The sequence below is a fragment of the Symphalangus syndactylus genome, chromosome 8, assembly GCF_028878055.3.
Source record: "Symphalangus syndactylus isolate Jambi chromosome 8, NHGRI_mSymSyn1-v2.1_pri, whole genome shotgun sequence".
Taxonomy (NCBI): Eukaryota; Metazoa; Chordata; class Mammalia; order Primates; family Hylobatidae; genus Symphalangus; species Symphalangus syndactylus.
The window spans coordinates 129,157,124-129,178,168 of NC_072430.2; the positions used below are offsets into that span (position 1 = coordinate 129,157,124).

The 21,045-nt window shown below is 37.0% G+C and overlaps 1 protein-coding gene across 3 annotated transcripts in view; it reads right to left on the minus strand.

Moving 5' to 3' along the window:
* CUL3 (cullin 3) overlaps window positions 1-21,045 on the minus strand; it is a 113,256-nt gene that overhangs the window by 55,504 nt on the left and 36,707 nt on the right. For all 3 annotated transcript variants that reach the window (XM_055290796.2, XM_055290798.2, XM_055290797.2), the window contains one exon: window positions 6,825-6,938. In XM_055290796.2, the coding sequence (XP_055146771.1) occupies window positions 6,825-6,938 (114 nt within the window). The remainder of the gene's footprint in view (window positions 1-6,824; window positions 6,939-21,045) is intronic.

The following is a 21,045-nucleotide window of genomic DNA, read 5'->3' on the forward strand; positions in this document are numbered from 1 at the left end:
CCCTAAACTGATGGTCCTACCTTCTACCTTACTAAGGAGACTAGAATAACAAAAGAGAGTTTCTCAGCTTCTCTCCTCTTCATAAAGTTATTTTTACACTCCACTTCATCTCTTTACCCATCCTTGATGACTTTCCAAATAGCTCAAAGAAGCAGTGACCCTCCTTTCTTGGGTTACTCTCTCCCCATTCCTTTGAATTGATTACCTCTGATCTCCTTTCAGAATAATTTGCAATACTACTCTACCTTTGCTGTTTGTGAAAATGACTGGAAATACAGACAAATTCAAGAAGAAACACAAAAATACCTTTGAAATTCTCCATAAAGTTTTGCGCAGCAATTCTTCTATTAGCCTTCTTAACAGAAGATCAAGATAGAAAATCATTTTGTTCCCTCTGACATTAACTGTAATTGCTTGAGTAGCCTATAGAATACTCTCTATAATTTTCCCTTAATATTATATTCATTTTCATAGCTTGAAAGAGAAAAATGAACCAAATACTAATAAATACTTATGGATTGCATCAATAATTCAGGCTGTAATATAATGTATATAACAAACTTTCTGTAACATCAAATCTTTTCCCAATCATTAATCATTTGAATAATTAAAACTGAAAGTGAAACATATTAACCAGTCCCAAACTATCTTATAAGCTAAACATAGAGTTATTTCTTTAATAAAAGAATGAATCGGCTGGGTGTGGTGGCTCCCAGTACTTTGGGAGGCCGAGGTGGGCAGATCACAAGGTCAGGAGATTGAGACCATCCTGGCTAACATGGTAAAACCCCGTCTCTAATAAAAAAAAAAAAAATTAGCCAGGTTGTGGTGGTGGGTGCCTATAGTCCCAGCTACTTGGGAGGCTGAGGCAGGAGAATGGCATGAACCCGGGAGGCGGAGCTTGTAGTGAGCTGAGATCGTGCCACTGCACTGAGACTCCCTCTCAAAAAGAAAAAAAAAAGAATGAATCAAATTAACATACGTAAGTAAAGCGGGGATTACAAACTCTTAATGCTTTCAGGAGCCAAACAGGTAATGCAAGTCTCAAACATTAGGAAGGGGTGGGGTGGCAGAAACTAGAGGCCACATGTTCCATCAAGAGACATGTAGAGTTGACTTTCTGCAACACCAAACCTGCCAAACAACAAAGTTATGTGGGACAAATTTTGAACAATGGTTACCTCCATGTAACCTGTGACTTCATTTACATTTTCAAGAGGCAGTGTGTCCCACAGTATCATGTATAACATTTTAGACATAGACACCTCCTTGTTAAGAGTAAAAGTCAGCTAGGCCAGGCTGGTGGCTCACGTCTGTAATTCTAGCACTTTGGGAGGCCAAGGAAGGCAGATCACGAGGTCAGGAGATCGAGATCACGCTGGCTAACACAGTGAAACCCCTTCTCTAGTAAAAGTACAAAAAAATTAGCCAGGCGTGGTGGCAGGCGCCTGTAGTCCCAGCTACTCAGGAGGCTGAGGCAGGAGAATGGTGTGAACCCGGAAGGCAGAGCTTGCAGTGAGCTGAGATCGTGCCACTGCACTCCAGCCTGGGCGACAGAGCAAGACTCCATCTCGAAAAACAAAAAACAAAACAAAACAAAAAAAAAGTCAGCTAGCTGAGTAGGTAGTGGGTGGGCAGACAGTGAAGTTTCTTATCTCCTCCTGCTCTGGATCTAAGATCTAAAATCCCAATAGTTAGAGCCAGTAACCACAAGAAACCTGCATAGTTGGTAATAGAACCTAAGGGTCTAGGTTGAAGATAAAAGTCTTACCAAAAAAAAAAAAAAAAAAGTGGAGATGTCCACAGAGAAAAACTTTTTTGATTTTTGAAAAATTAAAAGCATATTTTATCTTAAATGAGGTATCAGTTAGAGAGGTGCATATGTTTGTCAAAAATCATTTTGTACACTTTAGTTCATTTCAATGCATATTAAATTTTACCTTAATTTTAAAATGCACTTTCAGTTGGGCACAGTGGCTCATGCCTGTAATCCCAACACTTTGGGAGGCTGAGGCAGGTGGATCACTTGAGCCCAGGAGTTCGAGACCAGCCTGGCCAACATGGCGAAACCCCATCTCCACCAAAAATACAAAAATTAGCCAGGTGTGGTGGCACGTATCTGCAGTCCCAACTACTCAGGAGGCTGAGGCAGGAGGATTGCTTCAACCCAGGAGGCGGAGGTTGCAGTGAGCTGAGACTGCGCCACTGGACTCCAGCCTGGGTGACAGAGCAAGACCCTGTCTCAAAAAACAAAACAAAACAAAACAAAACAAAACAAAAGAAAAAAAAACATAAAAATGTACTTTTAAGTACATTTTAATTAAGCCTAGAACACTACACATAAAAAGGCAATATAAGTAAATGAAGGATATGAAAATTTAAAAAATCTTGCAGAACATGAAGGTAAACACTTTCTTTTTGAAACTAAAGTAGCCATTTTTTTTTTTTTTTTAAGAGTCTTACTCTGTCACCCAGGCTAGACTGCAGTGGCATGATCTTGGCTTCCTGCAACCTCTGCCTCCCAAGTTCAAGCAATTCTCCTGCCTCAGCCTCCGAGTAGCTGGGATCATAGGCAGGCACCACCACACCTAGCAAATTTTTTGTGTTTTTAGTAGAGATGGGGTTTCACCACATTGGCCAGGCTGGTCTCAAACTCCTGGCCTCAAGTAATCCACCCACCTAGGCCTCCCCAAGTACTGGAATTACAGGTGTGAGCCACTGTGCCTGGCCTAAAATAGCATATTTTTAATAAGCATTTTTAAAAAGTGTAGTTTATTTAAAAAAAAAATACTATATAACTCTGCACCAACTCATTAAAGATATATGTAAGTGCCTAGTTTGTACAAGGAGCTGTGGTAGGTATTAAAAACACAATAGTGACACAAACACTGTTTCCATCCTCATACAGTCCAGTGGGCAAACTACACACTGAACAGTTGGTTAATGACTGTGATAAATGTTGCAAAGGAATAGTACTAGGTACAATGAGAGCAACTGCAGCCAGTGGAGAGTACGTGGGTCAGGGAAAGCTTACCAGAAATATAAGGTAAGACATAAAGGATAAGTAGAGCAAGTGACATTAAGGAAAAAAAAAAAATTATAGAAACATTTCCAGACAGAAGACACGTAAAAGAATTCCAAGATGAGAGAGAAGGATTTCAACAGGGCAGTAACATGATCAGATTTGGCTTTAAAATAGTAATCCTGGGAGCAATATGGAAAACAGAGAAGAGCCCAGTGAACACTGTAAGACTAGCAACACTGAATATTTCAAGAGAGAAATGAAGGTGGCTTGATGTTGAATAACAGACAATAAAGAGAAAACTGGAGAGTCTAGCAACAGATGATGTAGGGAGAAAGAAGGAACTTATAAGAATAATTCTCAGGTTTCAGTATGAACAACTGAATGATAGTGATTATGAGCTCATTTGGACATGCCAAGTTTGAAGTACTTCAGAGAATGAAGGCTCCATTAACCAGACAAGTGAATATATGAGTCTGAATCTCAGAAAATGAAGCTAGAGACGTAATTTGGGAATCATCTGCAGAGGCACATGAAGCTACATAAGGTGAAGACAGTGTACCATGAGAAGAATTAGGACTAAACCCCAAGAATGCCTCTATTTAAGGGGGGATAGTGGGGGCAGTTAGTAGTCGTTGGAGGAGGAGGAGAAGCTAAGAAACAGTAAGAAGGTAGGTAGGAGGCATACAAAGAGAGTTCTTTGTTACAGAAATCAAGGAAACATGTTAGAAGAACGAGGGAATGACCAACTGTGGCAAATGCTGCTTAAAAAAAAAAAAACAAGGAGAATGGGGATTAGCAGTCTCTGTATTCAGAGATGAAAACATACCATGGTGATACTAGTAAAGGCAAAACTTAACATAATAGTTGAGGTAGAAGCTTAACTGTAATGTATTCAAAGTGTATGAAAGATGAGAAAAGGAAGATGACAAATGTCAACATTTCTTATGACACATTTAGCTATGAATGACACATGACAGATCCTGGGAGACAGCGCAGGGGTTCACCAGAGAATTTAATAGAATTGTATTTTGAGGACTGAGTGAGTGGCTTGAACATGTTTAATGCTGGTTGAGTAAGATCCAGTATGAAAGGCAGAACTCTAAAATACTTAAGGTTCATGACAAGGTAGAAAGGGATTGACCCACAGCACAGGTTGAGACGTGGCCTCTGACAGAAGAGGACACCACCTTCTACTAAAAGAGGAGGGAAAAAGAAAAACATAAAAGGGGAGAAAACACAAGTTCTAGATTTAGTGGCAAAAAATGAACATAGTTCCTACCTGATGCTTTCTCTTTTCTCTGAGAAATAGAAGGCAAGATCATTTACTCCAAGGGAGAGATGGAGGTCTGAAGAGAAATAACTGCTGGAGCAAGCTGACTAAAGAAAAAGAGTGAAACTGCTGGGCAGTGTGAAGGGTTGACCACAGGTCTGTGATGTGTCAAACAGTGGCATCAATCTACCCTGTATGAATTTTCAGTTCATGCAGCACTGTGGTACTACCGAATGGGTTTGATGAAAAGATGAAGGGACAAGAAATAATACCAGTTAATCTCTAATGAGCATATTACTATGGGCCAAGCCCTACAAGTGGTTTACATGAATTGTTCCACTTAAGCCTCATGACTACTCTACCCAATATTATTTTCATTTTATAGATGAGGGACCTGAGGCGTGAACTAATTAACTTCTTGACCATGTGTAGAGCCAGAATTCAACGTTTGAGATTTCATTGCAAAAAAAAAAAAAAAGAAAAGAAAAAGGAAAGAAAAAAAGGGAGGAGGAGGACTGAAACAAAACACTTTAAAAATAACATCAGAGTATGCATATGTATAAAATTTTAAAATACTTCTTTTGTCAAAAGAATAAACCATAAGATTACAAGTGGTTTTCTATCTTAATGTTAGTTAGGATGTAATTTAAAGACTCACCATATTTAGAACTTCGAAAACAACAAGCTAACTTATTTCAAATTTATATACCAGACATTATGATATATGTTGTCACATACCATCTCATTTAACTTAAAAATGATAACACAAGGTTAATTTATAACCGGATGAGAAAAATGATGCTCAGAAAAGCTAAATAATTTGTTATACCTTTTATCAAATCCCTTAAAAGTGAAGTGTCCTCTCCCTGACCCCCTTGCCACTAAGCCTTTACAAAACCAGGGGTAATAGGCCTGACTGAATTCACAGAGCAGAACAAAAAACTTTACAGCTGTTTGTTCTCATTGGAAATTCTTTCCAAACATTGCTTTATTCTACCAAGTGAAAGAAACTAGGACAAGCTCTCATCACTACATTAAAACTAAAAAAACTAGAAATAAAAATATAAAAAGGTAAAACCTTGGGGAAAAATAATTATATCCAATACACAAACATAAACACTGAAGTAAAACAAGTCATTAACTTACTAATTTTGGAGTGATACAACAATTAAACTTAATGAATCTAGCGTCATTCTATAACACCAAATTTTTTTAGCTGAGAATTTAATCTCTCTGAAAGTTATTAAACAGCTTAGATCAAAGTCAGTGTTTTCCAAATGATCTTGCTGAACAGGATTTTTTTCTTGACTGATAAAAACAAAACACAGCAATAGCCAGTGAAAAATGGAATATACATGTGAAGAAGCTAATATCCTTAAACAAGACCAGCTGCAATATCGCACTGCAATAATACACTATTAAGAAAAATAGATGGCAGCTATGAGCGTATGACTATCAGAAAAAATACTTGTATTAATATGACATCCTCTCTCACTGAAGATGTAAGAATTTAGGATTTAAAAACTTGTAAGAATATTCAGCTTTTGTTTCTCACTGTCATTTAACAACTCTTAAGGAGATGTTAATATGGTTTTTTCCATATTTTCCATTTTAAAGGACAAGTGCTAAATACTAAGAAAAAAATTAAATCATTCCCTTTCAGTTTCTCATTCTAAGCATTCACTAAGTATGTCAACAATTACGATTTTTATTGATGGCCGGGCACGGTGGCTCACACCTGTAATCCTGTAATCCCAGCACTTTGGGAGGCCGAGGCGGGCAGATAACGAGGCCAGGAGATGGAGACCACCCTGGCTAACATGGTGAAACCCCATCTCTACTAAAAATAAAAATAAAATAAAAATAAAAATAGCCAGGCGTGGTGGCGGGCGCCTGTAGTCCCAGCTCATCGGGAGGCTGACGCAGGAGAATCGCTTGAATCTGGGAGGCGGAGGTTGCAGTGAGCCGAGATCATGCCACTGCACTCCAGCCTGGGCAACAGAGCGAGACTCCGTCTCAAAAAATAAATAAATAAATAAATAAATAAAAAGATTTTTATTCACATAGGCTTCGGTTGGCCCTTACAAAGAAAGTACTGTTCATTTAAAAAATAAAAACCACCTTCCACACTGAGACTTACTATAACTAAGTTAGACAGAAAGTCATTGTGTTTTGAAATGTTTAATTTCCTTTTTTTTTGAGATGGAGTCTCACTCTGTTGCCCAAGTGAGAGTGCAGTGGCACGATCTCGGCTCACCGCAACCTCCACCTCCCCGGTTCAAGCGATTCTCCTGCCTCAGCCTCCCAAGTAGCTGGGATTACAGGTGCCCACCACCGCACCTAATTTTTGTATTTTTAGTAGAGACAGGGTTTTGCCATGCTGGCCAGGCTGGTCTCAATCTCCTGACCTTAAATGATATGCCCACCTTGGCCTCCCAAAGTGCTGGGATTACAGGCGTGAGCCACCGTTCCCAGCCTTCAAATGCTTAACTGCTTAAAGGAAGAAAACATTTAAAAAGCTCTACTTACCATGTACATTAGTATGTCTCTAATCATCACCATAGCTGTTTGATGATCATTCCAAGCTTGATTTAGCGTTTGAAGAAAGTTGTTATTCAATGAATTTAGTACATCTTCTCGCACCTAGTAACAGAAGAGCTCATTAGTTTGCACACACACATCCACACTCATATATATAAGCATGCACATATCTGTTTAATAAAATAATGAAGTGGAATCCTTAATTTAAATCAAAGAAATGTTACAGGCTAGTAGAAGTATTTTAAGCTATTACTTATACACAGATGAGTATCAAATGTATATGTATAGTACAGACTTCTCTTCTGATCTCCAGAACATAAATCAACTTCCCAGGTATTTCCCAACCCTCCAATGACTTGACATCATTGTCAGAGTAAAATCCTATATTCTTATAGTAAGTTACAAGGGCCTGTAAGACTGGCTTCAGGCTACTGCTGAATTTCCTACTACACCTTCCCTTCCCCAACTTTGAATAATGGTTCAGAATACTGATTTTGGAGGCAATTACCTGGGCTCCAATCCCAGCTCCCTAACAAACTGTGTGACCTGGGGTAAATATTTAACCTCTGTACCTCAGTTTCCTTATATGTGAAATAGCATTCTTCTTGTAGGATTGTTTTAAGAATTGAATTAATGCTAGTAATACACTTAAAACAGTGCTTAGTACTCAGTAAACACTCTATAATAAACTACTCAGTACGCTTCAGCTACAATGGCCTCTTTACTAAATACAGCAACTGTGCTCTGCCATTCCTTCTGCCTCAATTCACATGGCTCATCCCACTCACTTTATTTTGCTCAAATTTCATCTCTGGAGAGGTCTTTCCCAACCAATTATTTCAAAGAACCCCTAGCTCTACTTCTTCACCATACGATTTGTTTTTCGTCATAGCATTCATCATTACCTACTATATTACAGTTTATTGTTTCTTCCACTAAAATGTTAATGTCTCCATGGTGGCAGGATTTCTGTCTTTTCCATGTGTCTATCCCACACCTAGAATAGTGCTTGGTATATATAATACCATTTATTTCATATCCCTGCCCTCCAATGCCATGATTCACCTCCAACACAAGCACTTTCAGGATTATCTGCTTTTGCACATAAAGTTCCCTTGAGCCTGAAATGTCTTTCCAATCCAACCCTGATAAAAGACTATTCAAGACTTCAAAAATTCCTTTCCACAGTCCACAAGCTTAGTACTATCCTCTCTGATAAAATGTTATTGACCACTACCCCTTCCTGCTATGCTATCTGCCCAAAAGAAAGACCATTTCACTCAGAAACAGAATCTAGACTCTGGTTCTTGTTTTATCACAAAGTCGTCATGCGTTTGTCTCCAAGTTCCTGTAACACTTTGGGACTATACTGCCAACTTCTACAGTTATTCAAATCCAACCAACCTTCCACAATCCAGCTAAACTCTCAATAACTCTAGACTAAACAAAACTCTTTTATCTCCAAATATCCTTTACCATAGAGAATTTCTATTAGTGGTTACACTTTTTCAGATTGGGAAAAAGCTGAAGTCATGGTGCTTTCTGAGAAACATCAACTATTTAATGTATGTTGAGATATACAGACACCTCTAAAACAATTCTAAATACACATAAATAAAACGCCATTCTATATCAGATCTAATATGAACAAGTGGCTAAAAGTGCCAAAGAAAATACACACGACACACTGTAGAAGAATAAATTCAAACTAAGAAAACAGAATCTTTTCCTACATATTGGGGAAAACGAGGTTATTACATTTAATGATGAGACAATATATCTAGTCTACTAAATGTACAGTATAAAAATCACTAGGCCTATACCACATAATTTAGAATTTTATCATATATTTAATCTTTTGTTCACAAGACTAAGCTCCATGACTTCAAGTTACATCATCCAGAAATTCCTCCAAAAATGTTAACTATATCAAGTTAGTTAATAGAAATACTTATACTAAATGAATAATGTATCATTTGTTTCAACTCATTAAACCTAGCACTTGTCAGATGCAAATCCCCCCCACAAAAACCCAGCAAGTTGAAAACGTGCTTATTTTCAAAATTTTACACCAAGCTCCGTATTCCTTTACTGAAGAGTAGCAACTAAATTAAAATCATGACAATGCAAGAGCAATCTATACTACATACAAAAAAAATACGTATTTCAAACATCAGAATATCAAGCCCATTAATTATTCTTAAGGACTTATATGAACTTCTACATACCGCTATATTATAAAATTAAGTTAAATGTTAACTACATTAAAATCACCCTGAATTTGGAACACATAAATGTGCCTGCATGTTTGTTGAATGAATGAAAAACTGACCAATTAAATAAAAAGTTAATGTTATAAAATAAGGCATGTTCTTTAAAATCACTGATTTGTACATTTTCTAATAAAATATATCAAGGATTTACATATTTGTCATTTATATTTATACCTGCCTTTCAGCAAAATAAAATGTGATCTACTAGTACAATGTGTCATAATTGCCTTATTTGCATCATACCTCAAAAAATTATCCTGACCAATAACAGTGAATTTTACTAGCAGAAAACAGCTACAATTAAGAGCTAATTTTATGTTTATTTTTCAATTATGCATACACATACACACAAACTCATGGCTGAAAGAAGTAAAATGAATGCCTTAGATACACTGCTGCAATGTCTTCTTATTCAGATTACTCTATGAACAAAAAATTTTTCCTCTAACATTTCTGTAGAAAATAGTTGAAAGTGAACAGATTATTTATTCAAACATACACAATAAAATGGTAGGAATGAGATGAAGATTATGAAGATTAAAATAGGCTTTTAAAAAGATGGCTAAGTTGGCACATAAACTACACATTAAGTGAAAAAAGGATCTTTATTTTACAAATTATTAACATCTTATAAAAAAATTGAAAAAGAAAGCAAGCGTGGGAAATATGGTGGGAGGGGTAACATTGTTAATCTCATGGCCTAACACAATCACCTACTTTCTGTACCAGCAAGGCAAATGGGAGGGAACCCTGCTGTACAGGTAATACCAGAACCAAAACGGCCTACGGATTAAGTATGAACAGATAATTAAAGAAAACCTATACTAAAATTACACAGATAAAGAGTTGGAATTTGAAGAGAGAGACATGGGAGAACAAGTAGCAACACCAGAGCAATTGACAGCAGGATGGGACCAGCTGTGACAAAAAAGATGAAGTACAAGTAATGGAGAACTGATGGCTGTGCCTGGCACTAGCTTTGCAAAGAAGAAAGAGAAAGCTCAAAACAGCGGATCACAAATCAGGCAGAGAGTTAGAGTCACCCGAAGAGCTTTTACAAACAGATTTTAAGTACGATGCAGTAGTGCATCCGTGGTCTCAGCTACTCACGAGGCTGAGGGGGTAGGATCGTTTGATCCCAGGAGTTTGAGGCAAGCCTGGGCAACACAGCAAGACCCTATCTCTAAAAATAAGTAAGACTTAAGTGAAGAGAATGAGAAAACAAGCCACAGATTAGGAGAAGGTATTTGCAAAAGACAAAGCTAATAAAGAACTATTATCCAAAATATATAAAGAATTCTTAAAACTTAGAAAGTAACTCAATTTTTAAAAAGGCAAAAGATCTTAACAGACACCTAACCAAAGAAGATATACAGACGGCAAGTAAGCATCTGAGAAGATCATAAGTCATTAGGACACTGAAAATTAAAACACCAATCTGATACCATTACATACGTTTGAGAATGGCCAAAACATTGACAACACCAAATGCTCGCAAGGACACAGAGCAAAAGAGTATCTCATGCACTGCCGGTGGGAATGCAACATGGTACAGTCACTTTGGAAGGCAGTTTGGCAATTTCTAACAAAACTAGACATACTCTTACCATATAATCTGGCAATCACACTCCTTTTTTCTTAAATGAGCTGAAAACTTATGTCCACACAGAAACCCACAAAGTGTTTAAAGCAATTTCATTCATAATTGCCAAAACTTGGAAGAAATCAAGATGTTCTTCTGCAGATGAGTGGATTAATAAATTGTACTACATTTAGAAAATGGAATATTACTCAGCACTAAAAAGAAATGAGCCTTTAAGCCATGAAGAGATATGGAGGTAACTTAAATGCATATTAAAAAGTGAAAGAAGCTAATCTGAAAAGGCTATATACTGTATGATCCAACTATATGACATTCTGGAAAAGGCAAAACTAAAAAGATAGCAAAAAAAAAAAAAAAATAGGTATGTAAGCAGGCAAAGTACAGGATTCACAGGGCAGTGAAACTATTCTGTATAATACTATACTAGTGAATGTATGTCCAAACCCACAGACTGAGTTCATTCCAAAAGTGAGCCCTCATGTAAACTATGGACTTGGAGTGACGATGACGTGTCAATGTAGGTTCATCAATTGTAATAAATGTACCACTCTGGTGTGGGATGTGCATAGTGAGGGGAGGCTGCGCATATGCTGGGGTAGGGGTGTATACGGGAAATCTTAGTACCTTCCATCCTCCACCTTTTTTTTTTTTTAGATGGAGTCTCGCTCTCTTGCCCAGGCTGGGGTCCAGTGGCGCAATCTCAGCTCACTGCAACCTCTGTCTCCCAGGTTCAAGCCATTATCCTGGCTCAGCCTCACAAGTAGATGGGATTACAGGTGTGTGCCACCACACCTGGCTAATTTTTATATTCTTAGTAGAGACATGGTTTCACCTCGTTAGCCAGGCTGGTCCTGAACTCCTGACCTCAAGTGATCCACCCGCCTTGGCCTCCCAAGGTGCTGGGATTACACTGTGTCCAGCCTCTCCACTGAATTTTGGTGTAAATCTAAAACTGCTCGAAAAACCAAACTTTGTATTTAAAAAAAAAAGAGAGGGAGGGAAGGAGGAAGGAGGAAGAAGAAAGAAAGAAGAAAGAAGAAAGCAGAAGAAATATTTGGGGGCCACCCAAGATCAAAAGACAACCCTAACTTTAAAGTATCTACCCAGGTGATTCTGATACAACATCCAGGACTAGGAAACCACTGGCTCCCACACTAGCCATTTCTGTCTCTTCCCTTTGCAGAACTTCTTCAACATGAATACGTTTTTATATTGTTGTAATAATAGTATTTATACAATTCTAAGTCCTGCTTTTTTCTTCTAAAAAACAAACAAAAAAACACACACAGGATCCATGTGCAGAACGTGCAGGTTTGTTACACAGGTATATGTGTGCCATGGTGGTTTGTTGCACCTATTGACTCATCCTCTAAGTTCCCTCCCCTCACCTCCCATCCCCCAACAGGCCCTGGTGTGTGTTGTTCTCTTCTCTGTGTCCACGTGTTCTCAATGTTCAACTCCCACTTACGAGTGAGAAGAGTCCTGCTTTTCTAATGCCACTGATTAACATTTAATATTAACCTTTGGTTTAGGAGAAAAATACCTAGCTGTATCATATCATTTCCAATGCACCATAGTAATCCAAAGAAAAAGGTTATATTACAATAAAATGTAAGAAGAAAATGTCATCTGGTAATTTTAAGCAAATGATACCAAAAGCATAATTTATAAAAGAAAAAATGCTAAACTGGACTCTACTGAAATTAAAAACTTTTGTTCTGTAGACACCACTGAAATAGTAACAGAGAGAAGCTACAGAATAGGAGAAAAAAACAAATGACTGTATCCAGAACATATTAAAAAAAACCAAACAAACTCTTAGAACTTAGCGATGACAGCAAATAATTTAACAATGGGCAAAAGACTTGAAAAGACACTTCACCAAAGAGGATATACAGATGGCAATTTTGTACATGAATAGATGTTCAACAACATAAGTCATTAGGGAAAAGCTAATTAAAACCATGAGAAACCCCTACACACCCACCAGAATGGCTAAAATAAAAGATGCTGACAGTATCGAGTGCTGACAAAGATTTGCAACAACTAGAACTACCATAAACAAAATGGTACAGCTTTACCAGAAAACAGTTTGGCAGTTCTTAGGAAGTTAAATAACATCACACGACCCAGCAACCCTACTTCTATGTATTTATTAGAGAAATGAAAACTTACATTCACACAAAAATCACACACAAATGTTCATAGCAGCTCTACTCGCAATCACAAAATGTCTTTCAAGAAGTATATAGGTAAATGAATAAGCAAACTGTGGTAAATTCATACAATAGAGTATCAGCCATAAAAGGGAACAAATTATTGATACAATAGTTTGGATCAATCTCAAAATAATTATGCTGAATGAAAGAAACCAGACTCAAAAGATTACAAACTATAATTCCAATTATATGACATTCTTGAAAAAAAAAATCCAAAACGATAGTGTTAGATAGCAGATCAGTGGTTGTCAGGAACTAGGGGTTAAGAGAACTATAAAGGGATAACAGAGGGAGTTTACTGGGGTCAAGCAACTGTTCTGTATCAAGTGTGACAGTGGTTACATGAATCTCTATGTGTGCTGAAATTCACAGAGATATATGAAAATAAAGGTCAATTTTATTATACACTAATTTTAAAAAATTTGAAGTAATTATTATTTGAAAATTGGGCCCTGTTTCCTTATTATTTTATCATAAACATAAGCTATGATGCCACAAGTTTTATTTATAAAAGCAATTTAAATTCCAAACAATGAAATAATTGTTAAACAATTTGAGTATATCAACCGTATGAAGCACTCTGCAACAATTCAAACTTGACCACTATTCTTTGTTTCTGTGGATATAGCTTTTCTTGCATTTTAAAAAATTAAATCCTTAGCAAAGATTAAAGTGGAATTACTGTCAAAAGGAAACCTTTTTCTTTTAAGAAACAGGGTGTCACTCTTTCACTCAGGCTGGAGTACAGTGACACAATTATAGCTCACTGCAGCCTCAAGCTCCTGGACACAAGTGATGCTCCCACCTGAGCCTCCCAAGTAGCTAGGACTTCAGCAGCACGTGCCAGCACTTCTGGCTTTTGTGTGTGTGTGTGTGTGTGTGTGTGTGCGTGTGTGCGTGTGTAGGTAAGGGGTCTTACTGTTTTGCCCAAGCTGTTCTCGAAGTCCTGGCCTCAAAGTGATCCTTCCATGTTGGCCTCCCCAAGTGTTGGGATTATACGCATGAGTCACCGTGTCTGGCCTATTTTTCAACTGTATAATAAAACCTGCTTAATGATAAATTAATGTCCAAGCTGCAATATACACATCCTCAAGTCAGTCAAATTACCGGTAAAGAGAAACAAAAGGAGTTGGAAAGGAGGATGACAGGAGAGAAGTGCAGGCATTAGCATGACCAGGAGCTACAGGCTCCCAAACTTTGCCCTTGAGTTTTCATTCCCAAGTATCTCCATGGATTGACAAGGAAGCTGATACTGGGCCAGCAGCTCTTGGGCTAGTTGGAGAGCTGAAGGACATAATGTGCAGTTCTCCCATACCCCACAACACACATAATTGTTTTTAATCATTAATTAAAATTTTTTCACACTCTAAATTTCAATGCCTGGGGCAAAATCCCAGCCAGCCAATCCTAATTAAATGTCTAGGTAAAACAAAGAAATCATCAGCTAAAACAAATTAAAAACTTTAATTCTAAAGTTCATTGAAACTAAAACAGAGTCACATAATCAATGATGATGTGGAATACTGAAAACTGAGGACTTCCTTGGTAAACAAGTCTCCAAATTCAGGACAACATTAGGTCCAAATATAGACAAATCCCCAAAGTACAGAAATTTATACTTGGCATTACTGTCCATCAAAAAAACACTAATCATGTATTAAAAACATAAAATGAGACATAATAACATGGAGCACATCCTGATTATACCAGGACATTAAAAAGTATCACAGAGGTATAATAACTCAAAGGTGTGTCATTTTATAAATCTATAGTATTTTAACATTCACCCAGAAGCTAAGATAATCAAAATCAGCTAAGGTTGAGTATCACTTATCCAAAATGCTTGGAGGCCACTCGTGTTTCAGATTTTTGATTTTTTCAGATTTTGGAATATAATACTTAGCAGGTAAGCAACCTTAATCCAAAAATCCAAAATCTGAGATGCTCCAATGAGCATTTCCTTAAAGCATCATCTCAGCACTCAAAAAGTTTCGGATTTTGGCTAGGTGTGGTGGCTCAGTGCCTATAATCCCAGCACTCTGGGAGGTTGAGGTGGGCACAATGGCTTGAGCTCAGGAATTCAAGACCAGCCTGGACAACATGGCAAAACCTCGTCTCCACCAAAAATACAAACAATTAGCTGGGCGTGGTGGTGCGTGCCTGTAGTCCCAGCTACTCAGGAGGCTGAGGTGGGAGCATCACTTAAGCCCAGGAGGTGGAAGCTGCAGTGAGTCGAGATCATGCCACTACACTCCAGCTAGGGTGACAGAGTGAGACCCCTCCTATCTCAAAAAAAAAAAAAAAAAAAAAAAAAAAAAAGAGTTTCAGATTTTGGATTTTTGGATTAGGGATACTCAACCTCTTTGCAGACAACTGCCCAGGGAAGTCACTAACTAAGGACTCTGACCAAGTCACCTAACCTATCTAGTCTGTAGCACCTCTTTACCTGTGATGTGACTATGGTTGATTAGATCAATGACATCATGTTCCACTGAAATGCCTTACTTAGCACCACTGCAGAAAAGACTTCATTTCCCCTGATTAAATATGATTTATAATAGTTTTGTATGATTTTTTAAATTGGGGCTTCTATTTTAAAATAAATGACAGCCACTGGATGCCTATCTTTCTGGCTCTAAATTCCAAAACATGTTGCCTGTTTCATCTGTTAAAGACAGCATAATACAAAAGCATGCAACATTTACTATGATCTACAAAAATAGCACTTAATGCCATAATTTCTTCAATCACTTTATTAATGATGGATAAGTTTGTTTTAGTTTTTTACCATTATAAGTAATGTTACAAAAACATTCTTATACATATAAAAAAGTTAAAAAATAAAAATAGCATTTAAAGTTCCACTTAAAACATACTTTTTTCAGTCCTGCATTAATCACATGTGGTCTGGGGGTTTGTCACTTTATAAATTGTGTCAGTTACATGAATTTTATTCTTCCAAGGAATGCCATTAAATAATTCTTGAAGATTTCAAAATTTTTCCACCTTATCATACCACAGTGATATGACACAAACCTATCAATAAAAGTGGCTTACTAGAGAAAGTGAATCTCAATGGGAGTCAAGCCATAAGGTATAGAGGACAGCTGACACAACTGTTTGGGGAAAAAGCTTCATGGCTCTTTCCGTCACCCTGAGAATTCCTGATCTAAAAGGTTAAAAAGAAACACTGCAATGTTCTGCTATTTTTACAGAAGTCATATACAATAAATAGGGGCAAGCCAGGAATAAGGACACTTGCTTTCCTTTCCTCTAAAGGATAGAAATTTCTGAATGACTGGAAGGAACTCTTACCTCGTACTTTGAGGAATTCTTAATGCAGTCAAACTCCAATTATTTGTATAATTAATATAAATTTGGTTAACAGATGTTGCTGTTATAATACATATAGCAATCTTAAGATTTCTGTATCTCAAACAAGCTTCTACTAAGGCCAAGATAATTAATTTTAAGTTTTGTACACATTTTAAACTTTCCAAGAATTAATGATGAGATTCCTGAATAATATAAAATTCACTATCCTTTTCATACAGTAGACTGTGTTATTCTCATTATTTTTAATTAACTTTAATAATTAAGATGGCAATAGTGATCAGAAAAATTATACCAGTATCCTTAAAAATACAGTAAGACAGCCACTGTAGGGAAAAAATTTTCTCCACTGCTGCCAGAAGATTCTTCATTAAGTAATTTTCTAATGTACATAGTAATGTAACTTAACAGCATTTCACAAAAAGCACACTACTCTCAATTTCAAAATCAAATTCATTCTCAGTGGAAATATTCCCCATTCTTACTCTTTGCTTTAAGTGTCCAAAATGAAGCTCTTAAAGAAATCAGGTCCTATTATCAGATATCAACCACTCATTCAAAAGTATACAAAGTATTTCCCCAGACTGACAATTCATGTATTTATGTTTGTTTCCAGCAGTCAAAGCAGGGTGCTAGGCACTATGGGGGATACAAGACACTTTCAGCCCCTTTATAATCTCTGAGGGAGAGGGGAGAAGGGGGAGCCTAATATTAGCATTCAAACGACCTCAATACAAAGTAGAATACAATAAATAGCACTACAGAAAAGTTACAAAGTTCAAAGAAGGAACACAGAACAGGTGTTAGGACAATACACTTTCACAATTTCATACCTAAAGATAATTTGCTACATGTTCAAGCAAATACTATTTTAAAAATCACATAAAATTTGACATTTTTAAAAAAGGTATTCTTAGTTCAAATATGCTTTTAAACTGGTCTTAAAATAGTATGACTTAGAGAAATCAGGATTTCTCAATCAGTACAAAATACTACAATGAAAAATGATAGCTTTTTACTTACTGGTTGGAAAGGAATGCAGAAAGAAAAATGACAGTACACCACAGAAAAACACCACTATGACTTATCGTTTGTAAAGTATCCTATTCCCAATGGTTAAGATATACATTAAAAGCTATTATTATAGCATTAGTATCATGGTTAAACTTAGTAACAGGCACACTGACAGAATTAATCAGGAAAACATACACAAAGCATGACAACATAGCTACCAGTATTTTTGTTCTCTTGGGTATGATGGAAAAAACCATGGTTTCTCAAGATTACATGATCTGGTTCTAAGCCGACTGACAGACTTCAATCTCAAAAAAACGGGCATATATCCCGATAATCACCTGTGTTTTTAAATGGTTGTTAGATTTAGTAATTAACTTGAGTAGGGAGAGGTGTTACCCCACATAGAGAAAAAAAAATGGATCTCAGCTATTTATGGCTATGAACCAAGGTAGTTTCCATTTTGACTGCTGGTAGTATTCTCAAAGATTCATTTCAACAGACAACTGTGTGCCGACCACATGCAAAGAGCAGGAGACACAAAGATAAATGAACAGGTCCTACTTCATTTATTTACTTAGTAATAGAAGAATATCACTAAAAAATACAACAGAAATAGGATGGGGGGGGTACTTGCCCTCAAAGTACTTACAGTCTACTTAACAACTTAAGCAAAACAGCTGATACTTAACATGGGCAAACTCGTTAAAACAACACTTTTAAGCCTCACTTTCCCCCAACATCATTTCTCTTCCATCCCTTTCAATGTAGAAACAATTCAATTTCCAATGTCCTTCACATCCCAAGGTTGCTGTTTTCCTGACTCTCCAATAATCCCTTTTTCACATGCTATCCCCGACAAATCTCTGTCTCTTTTGGGATTACACTATTTATATTTAGGTCACTATCCCCATATCATACCCATTAACAGTTTTCACACCTAGCTCACAGTCTCTTCTCACTCCTGTCACCACCATCCCAAAAAAACATAATGGGTTGAGTACCTTCCAACAACTTTTAAGTTAAACATCAAGACAAGATAGCATGAAAACTAAAGATGAGCAAGCAGCAACAAGGCACTGAAAATGGCACTCATCCTAAATACCTGACTACATCTTCTCCACTGCAGTCAGCCTTTCTAAGGATTAAAAAGCAATGGCTCTCACCACCAACAGAATAACACTCAAATCCCCTACAATGGTTTTCAAAATCTAGCCCAATCCACTTTACTATCCTCATTTCCTACAAAAACATTTGAAGATGCTTTTGTTCATCCTTATGAACAACAACATGTTCACCTTCCATCTACACTCATCTGTCTCACTACGCTCATACCTACCAGCCATTTTTCTCATTCAACTTTCTCTCCTTGTTATCTACCAGGACAATATTTTGGCTTTGCTCACATGATGAATCTTGAGTAATGCTTTAAGTATAATCGAAAGTGACCTCCTCTTTCTACCTTGCCCTGAATTCCTCAGGCAAAATAACTCCCCCTCAAATCTGATGACCTCACTAAAATTATGGGATTCTTGCTGGCAAGAATCATGTCTTATTTATTTTTGGGTGGCTGAAACATAGGAGAAACTCAATCTCTGTGGGCCTCTGAAATGAATCTGTCTTTGCTAAGGAAAATCTTATTCCCAAGTGTTTCTATCAATATCCTTAACTCACTGCACTCATTATATATTGGATATAAATGCCATTAAAAACATTAATTTTGATGTTTTCCATTAAATTAATTTTTGCCTAGAAAGGGAAAAGCACTCCAAAAGCTTTATTATAAAAGGAAGTCTGTTTAAGTAATTGACATAAAGAAGAGTCCACAGTTTACCTTAAAGTTACCAACTTCATGTCCACATAAATATCTTAACTTACTTACAAACATAAAATTTAAAACTGGTTCTTCTTCCCCATCTAGAAATAGGGAGAAAAGTATATTGAAAAAGTAGTTTACACAGAGACAGCATTTTCAGCAAATAAGACCCTAGGTACAAAAGATAAATGGTGAGGAATTATTTGTTCTACAAAAAGACATTGCAGTTTACAAAGAAATTCAAAAAAGAAAGTCACTTGAAACTTGAAACTATGTCCCCTTCAAGGCTGCAACTTCCCTACCGGTAAAACAAAAGTGCTTAGAACAGATTAGGACTACAAGGCATAGAGCCAAGTATGGAAGTCTAAAACATAACTTCCACAAAGGCAGGCATCTTTCCTCGATATAGTACAAATGCTCACAACAGTGCCTTGCTCAACAGGCAGTTTTCTGAATAAAGGAAAAGTGAGCAGGATGAAGCTCCTCTTATTCTGGCTTCCTGCCATTCAATCGAAGTAAGATATTATTTGAAGAATAGGACATACGGATAGAAAAACTTTGAAAACCACTAGAATAAATGTTCTTTCCAATAATAACTAAAAAGATAAGTTAATTTTAAATGTTAACTTTTTTTGTTCAGCTATTTTTCTAAGAAACCAACTTTCAAAGTTCAATAATTTTTATAGGTTCATTTATGAGGTTACCATGTTATTTGATTATTACTATAGAGTATTAAAGATGAAGAATTAAGCATAAGGTAAATCTAAGAAAACTGCTAAGCATTACAAAATTGAGATAATAAAGCTCTTCCCATATTAAAACTAAAGTTTCTTCCCTGACTTCAAGAAAATTAAAAATTGAGGCCAGGCACAATGGCTCATGCCTGTAGTCCCAGCACTTTGGGAGGCAGATGGATCATTTGAGCCCTGGAGTTCGAGACCAGCCTGGGCAACATGGTGGAAACCTTGTTTCTACAAAAAAAGACACAAAAATTTAGCTGGGATTGGTGGCACATGCCGGTAGTCCAGCTATGTAGGAGGCTGAAGTGTGAGAATCACCACAGCCTGGGGAGGCGGAGAATGCAGTGAACCGAGACTGCGCCAACGTACTCCAGCCTGGGCAACACAGTAAGGCCTGGTCTCCAAAAAACAACAACAACAACAACAACAACAAAGCTGGACGCTGTGGCTCACGCCTGTAATCCCAACACTTTGGGAGGCCAAGGCGGGTGGATCATTGATGCTAGGAGTTCAAAACCAGCATGGACAACATGGCAAAACACCATATTTACTAAAAATACAAAAATTGGCCAAGCATGGTGGCACACGCCTGTAATCCCAGCTACTCGGAAGGCTGAGGCAGGAGATTTGCTTGAAACTACAAGGTGGAGATTGCAGTGAGCCAAGATGGCGCCACTGCATTCCAGCCTGGGTGACAGCAAGACCTTGTCTCAGAATATAAATTTAAAAAAAAACTGTAATGTTTTTATTCCAAACACATGGCACAGGAATAAACAGTCTTAGAGACTATTATCTTCCTAAGTCTTAATAACCTAAACTTATCAAGACATATAATCATAATTTTTAAAGTTCTTTGGGCTAAAACAACCAACTCCAAACTCATTTTATAGATTAATACTTTAAATTCCAGAAACGTTTAGTAATTTGTTCAAGATTATTAGTGAGAGAATTAGTCCCAATGCTCAGTTCTATTTTCTACCTATTACTTTTCCCACTGCAGCTGCATCTAGGTTATTTCTTACTATTAAAGTGCCCAACAGGAGTTAGAAGAAGAAAAGGCAAGTTCTTCGTTACTCTACAACAAGCTTAAAGACTGTTAGGTTTGAATCCCAAATAGGAACCTTACGAAAGGAGAATGAAAGAAGATGGCTCCACCCTTAACATGCCCACAAGTAGCAAAACTAATTATTACTATTTCTAAATTTAAAACC